The following is a 5,760-nucleotide window of genomic DNA, read 5'->3' on the forward strand; positions in this document are numbered from 1 at the left end:
GCCCAAAAGAAAACAAGAAGAAGAAGAAAGAGAAATAAATGCCGACACCGGTAGATCAACGAAGAGAGGAAGACCGGCAACCGGTGCACCCTCCGAAGAAGTACCACCACGTTCCCAACATCTCGAAGCGCCATGCCCTAACCAACACCTTCAAGAAGGAATGCGGCGATGCCGCCGCTGTTGTCCGAACAAGTTCTAGGGTTTCCCCCGGTACGCGTGGGATAGTGGGGAAGGGGTATACCCGATGCCCCTCAGGAAGGTCCGACGATGCCCGCAGGCGTCATCGCATCGGTGCCGGACAGGCCGACAGGGGTTTCTTCCGACCCACAACCACCACCACCACCCCAGGCATTTCGAAATGCACCACCCTCGCAGCCACCCACCAGTTTGTGCCACCACGATTATCGGACAACCCTCACCGCCTCACTGGAGCCGTCAACACGAGACCTGGAGATGGAGAGGAGACACCGGCCACGGGAGCGAACACAACTCGACCGGAGGGAGGGGACTGCCTCCACCGCCGCAGCGGAGCCGACCGGACGCGGCGACAAGGACTTGCCGGGCCACGCCGGCCCGGCCGGGCTCACTGGACCCGAACAGTCCTGTCACCACGTTGCAGCACGCCGACCAACGGAGTCCTCACCGCCAGAGACCGCCGCCACCACGCCACCACCAGGGAACGTCGCCGCGGAACGCCGGGCCACCGGCCCGCCCCAACCCAGATGGGCCCCAAATGGGCCCAGATCTGGGTTGGGCGGGCGCCGCCCCACGGCCAACGGCCGCACCGCCGCGTCGAGAGCCACCGGGCCCGCGGCACCTCCACCAACGGGCCGCACCGAAGCCGGCCGAGGAGCACCGCCGCCAGCAACGACCGTCTGAGCACGGTGGTGCCGCGCGCGGGGAAAGGCAGGCCCGCCGCCGCCAGCTCCCCGTGGTCGAGGACCGGCGCGCTCTCTGGCGGCGGCGGGAGGAGGCAGGGGCGAGGGCGGGGAGCTGGAGAGGAGCAGGGATGGAGCCCCCGGTCGCCTCGTTCGGGGAGGCAATGCGGGGGTACGGGGAAGGGAGGAGAGGGGGGGAGGGGTAGGGGAGCGGGGGAGAGCTAGCTGCGACGGCGGGCTCCGGCCGCGGCGGCGGCGCAGGAACCCTAGGAGCGGATCGCCGGAGGGAGCCCTCGGTGTTTGCTGTTCTCGACCCACGGCAGCGGCAAGATGTGGTGGGTGTTGAGAGACGGCTGGAGCCTAGGAACCCATGTCCTTCCTGTTTCTTGGGTCTCCGGCCAGCTTTGCTGTGAAGCTGGACGTAGGCGGTGGATGTGCCTACCTTGCCTTTAGGGGTTACGTGTTTAGGTATAGCTTTGTGGACGCTGAAGCAAAGCTGGTGAAGTGGTTGCGACCTGGGTGGTGGTCCAGCGAAAGGTGCATGTGGCTTCGGCACATGCTGTCATTTACTCCAATTTTGGAAATTCAAGAAAGGTTGGAGGCTCAAAACAAGGGGAAGAAATCTAATATTGTAAACCAAAATGCACTCTGTAATTTAGTTTACCCTCAAACTTACTTGGAAAGTATTCTTCTAGTTCACGACGATCCATATGTAAATTAATAATTAAGTACATTATCTCTCAAATTATTGTTGACCAGTGATATATTTGGGATTTCCGTGTAGTTTGACAAAATAAATATTTATATTCCTATAAATTATGTAGTTGTTTCTTCACTTTCTAAAATACTGCCTGTTGGCTAGGTAAGGTGCGGCATGTATCGAGTCATATTACCGTCAGTAGACTGTAACCGTATTACTTTGAAATAAAACTCTCAAATTTCTATGCGAAAAAATACTTTAGGAGTATTTTATATTTCAAAGATTTTGGTTGGGGAGATAACCTCCATGTCTAGGATCGAGTCTTGGCACCCCAAGGTTTGGAGTTCGATTTCTTTTAATGGATAAGGCCTAAACATAGACTAAAGAACGCAAATAGGATTTTTCAATCTAGTTTTACCAAAAAAATTCATGCATTTGTAGTTTAAATTTGAATTATATGCACTAACTGACTAGAAATTGCACCAAATGACTATAGAGATGGAAATAAAAAAAGGAAAAGGGATAAAATAATATAGAAAAGAATAGAGCATAAAAGGAAAACAAAATAAATAATATGGAAAATAATGGGGAAAGGAGAAAAAAAATGTGTTCACCAAGTGCCAAGTCGGCGGAACTCAGCAAAGCTTGTCTTTGCCAAGTGCCACGTCAAAGGAACTCGGCAAACACGCGGGCACTCGGCAAAGTTTCCATTTCCAGTAGTCAATACAGACAAAGACTGTCCAATGTAAGAACACTACTACAATGATCCTCAAAACAGCGGTACCACCGAACATCAACAAAATGCAGCAGCAACCGAGAAAACATCGCCGTTCTCACCAACATATGAATTCTTATTCCTCAGTGATTGTTTCGTACACACTTAATAGTTTCTATGTAGGACCATGACCTGCTCAACTTATTTGGATGCACCCAAGATTGGAAAGAGCTTGAAAATCCCGTTAAAACATACCGGGAAAATGAAAATAACAATGTAGACAAAATATGACTGAAATATCATTATGAGGATCTTGGTAGCAACTCGCGGCCATATGATGATTCCGACTCTCTTGTGCAACGTATACGTGCAGATAAGGATTCGGCCGACTTCCCTGTTCCTGAAGAGTAGAGTGCCTGAAGTGAGAATACAAACACCAATGGCAGTGGTACCGTCTCTGGGTGCCAGCACGAGGTACACCCCCAATGCGAAGGCAACCAGCAAGCTTCTGCTGGAATTCCACATCCAACTTACGGATTGGCTGAAGTAATCGTTTCTGATCTTCAAGTCAACCGTGGCCATACCTGAGTACATGAGACTGAACGTGGCAAGCATGGAGCAGATGAATGCTACCGCGACAGCGTACATGAACGCGTCAAAAGCGTAAGACCCAGCGAGGGTTGGCGTACCACCATTCTTCTGCTCACTGGCTATGTAGCCTCCAGGCAAGGTGAGAGCTGCAGCAAATGCCATGGTTGCGACAAGTACAGAGCCAATGCCAGTCATCTGCGACGCCTCGGTCATTTTCTTCGACTCTCTGCCCTCGTCTATCTTATGAATGTTCTTTTCCTGGAAGTGATCACGCCTGTCGTTGCCGTTGAGAGCACTGGCTTTTAACAGGGACCAAAGTATCCACATCCGAGCATTCTGCATAAACCAATAGGAACAGAGAGTAAAATCATTGATAAGCTAGCTTCGAACCGGAGAGATGGAGATAGATAGCAATCGAAAATCAAGCTCAATTTTTTTTTGGTTACCGTCTTGTGGTAAAACCCAACTGGAATAGTGCTCCTTGAGAGGTCAGCTGGAGTTTGGCCCTTGTGGTTTGCCAGATTCAATGATACATGGTTATTCCGTAACAGATTACGGAATATCCTTAGAACCCCAACCTGGACAGCTAAGTGCAGCGCCGTGTCGCCATTGTTGTCCTGCATATTCAGGATGGAGGCGAACGTATCGTTCTTGGTGGCGTAGTCCACTATTTTTTCCCACCTCATGTCAACCGCAACATGGAGAAACGTTCTCCCATGGGCATTGCGCAGACCGGCGCACTCTGGGCAGTTGCCAAGAATGAGAGTCACGACCTTACAGTTGCCCATTGTTGCGGCGATGTGTATAGGGTACTGTCCCTTATTATCTGGCCGGTATGCAGAATATTTGTGGGCGCCCAATAGCTGACGAACTGGAGTAGGATCGTCTGCCCGGCGCTGAAATAGGAATTGAGTGCCGAAATTGCTTGCTTCTTCCATCTCCTTGCCTTCAGCCGAGGCAGCAAAATGGAGCGGTGTGCTCCCAAAATCGTCCAGATGCCCGATGATCGCAGCGTTGTTCTTGCTCCATTGCAGTATCTTCTGTGTCATTCCTAGAAGTAAGGAGCATAGACATTATCTAATGTTGTGGTCTAATAAAGTGCGTGCGTGCGTGTGTAGTTTTGTACTAAAGCCCCATTTGGTTTATTGGATAGGAATAGGAAAATCATAGGAAAATTGTGGAGATAATAGTGTGAGGCAGGTCCATTTTGGATGACCTCAGTTTATTTTTTATTTTACACTGATTTGTTGGTGTCGATGCTTCTTAGCTTTGCTTGGCATAGTTATAATAATAAACAATATAATATATGATTATGTGCATCAATCGGTGCAAAAGCCATAGGTTATCATTCTTTCTAGAAAAGAAACATAATGGGTCACTACTTCCTAGCATTATACCCAAGAACTAGCATCCAAGCATAAAAGATGTAAGCTTACAACCCGTTCTACTAAAAATCTATTATATACTAAAATCACAATAGGAGGGGGAAAAAGAGGAATATGCTAAAAGCCCCCAAAAAACCGAAACATCCGACCATTAATTAGACTAACTAAGCAATCATAACTTTTGGATCTTGGAAATAGTCATATAAAAAATATCATTGATGTTGATATTTTCTCAATAAATTTAGTCAAAGCCTACAAGGTTTGACTTGCACAGAAAAAATCTATACGTTCCTCTTCTATATTATTACGGAACAGGGAGAATATATGTACAAGAAGATTGCCAAATTATTCGAGGCACATACATACCTCCGCCATGCAGAGAAGCAGCGTGCAAGGCATTTTGCCCCGCAGGTCCTGAATAAGACAGCTCCGGGTCCTCGGACTTGAGCAGCTGCTCTACTATACTCTTGTGTCCTAGCGAGATCGCTAGGTACAACGCCGAGGTGCCCTCTAAGGGGAACCGGACCAGCGACGGGCAGGCTGACACCAGGTCGGAAACAAGCTTCTCGTCCCCAAAACGGACGGCCTCATGCAAGACCGTCTCCCCGCGTTTATTCGATTTCGTCAGGACTTCCGTGGCCATCGCTTCTCCGCCTTGCTCCTTTTTTGCCAGATCAATGAGACTAAAGAGGATATCTCCGTGGCCTGCCCTGGCAGCACAATGCAGCGGCGTGTCGCCAGTGTTGTTGGCGATGTCCAGGAGGTGCTTGGCTTCCTGGTAGATCAATTCCGCGCACTTTAAGAAATCCGGGTCATCCTTGTTTTCGCTGGTGCGGCCATCCCCAGCCTTCTTTTTGCAGGTGCGGCCATCCCCATCCTTCTTTTTGCTGGTGCGGCCATCCCCGGAGGCAACGACCACATGGAGAGCAGAGTCTCCCTGAAACGTCACTCCGGTTAGGAGGGTCGCGGGCGATGAGGGCAGGGGCTGACCCTCCACCGCCCCAGTGGACTGCGACGACGAGCCCAGTTTGCCACCACATAATGCATGTGGTAAGCAATCTAAACAATTCAAGAAGCCCAGTGCGCCACTAGTACCCTCACGGGGGAGGTCGATGGTATGTTCCGCCGCGGCTCCATTTTTTCCGGGCAAAAGAATACGTACCAGCTCGTTGTAGTGGCCCCTGCTCGCGGCTTCGAGCAGCTCGGGGTGAATCACGTCCGCGGGCTTGCAAGCTTCGGCGCTCTTGTCTGGGACGGAGATGACTCCCACAATCAATTGCGTTTGCATGGCTACGTCTACGTACCTAGCTAGCGCAATACTACTTGCAACCTTTTCTTTTCGAGGGAAATAATACTACCTGCAAACTTGCGTAGACGCTCCGACCACTGCGCAAATATAAGCCGTCCGTCCGTGCGTCCGTCCACCACATGGTACCCCGCCAACGTCGTTTCCTATTGTTTTCGCGAAAACAATTCCCTTGTCTTGGCACA

At 50.4% G+C, this 5,760-nt stretch overlaps 2 protein-coding genes across 2 annotated transcripts; both read right to left on the reverse strand.

Annotated features, from left to right (window-relative positions):
- Nucleotides 1-2,359: 2,359 nt before the first annotated feature.
- Nucleotides 2,360-4,569, reverse strand: LOC109760369 (uncharacterized). Its single transcript, XM_020319201.3, has 2 exons — nucleotides 3,331-4,569; nucleotides 2,360-3,220 (listed from the first exon to the last, which is right to left on the reverse strand). Exons 1-2 carry the CDS (start codon nucleotides 3,931-3,933, stop codon nucleotides 2,495-2,497), a joined length of 1,329 nt encoding a protein of 442 aa, XP_020174790.2. The 5' UTR covers nucleotides 3,934-4,569; the 3' UTR covers nucleotides 2,360-2,494.
- LOC123497434 (uncharacterized) lies at nucleotides 4,511-5,557 on the reverse strand. Its single transcript, XM_045233843.2, has 2 exons — nucleotides 4,636-5,557; nucleotides 4,511-4,521 (listed from the first exon to the last, which is right to left on the reverse strand). Exons 1-2 carry the CDS (start codon nucleotides 5,555-5,557, stop codon nucleotides 4,511-4,513), a joined length of 933 nt encoding a protein of 310 aa, XP_045089778.2.
- Nucleotides 5,558-5,760: the final 203 nt, after the last annotated feature.

This window comes from Aegilops tauschii, chromosome 2 (genome assembly GCF_002575655.3).
Source record: "Aegilops tauschii subsp. strangulata cultivar AL8/78 chromosome 2, Aet v6.0, whole genome shotgun sequence".
Lineage (NCBI taxonomy): Eukaryota > Viridiplantae > Streptophyta > Magnoliopsida > Poales > Poaceae > Aegilops > Aegilops tauschii.

Bases quoted from the DNA above. Each gene is read 5' to 3' on its own strand.
- LOC109760369 (XM_020319201.3), bottom strand. From the start codon at position 3,933: ATGACACAGAAGATACTGCAATGGAGCAAGAACAACGCTGCGATCATC. The intron at 3,221-3,330 runs GTAACCAAAAAA...TGGTTTATGCAG, and splicing joins TTGGGTTTTACCACAAGACG to AATGCTCGGATGTGGATACT.
- LOC123497434 (XM_045233843.2), bottom strand. From the start codon at position 5,557: ATGCAAACGCAATTGATTGTGGGAGTCATCTCCGTCCCAGACAAGAGC.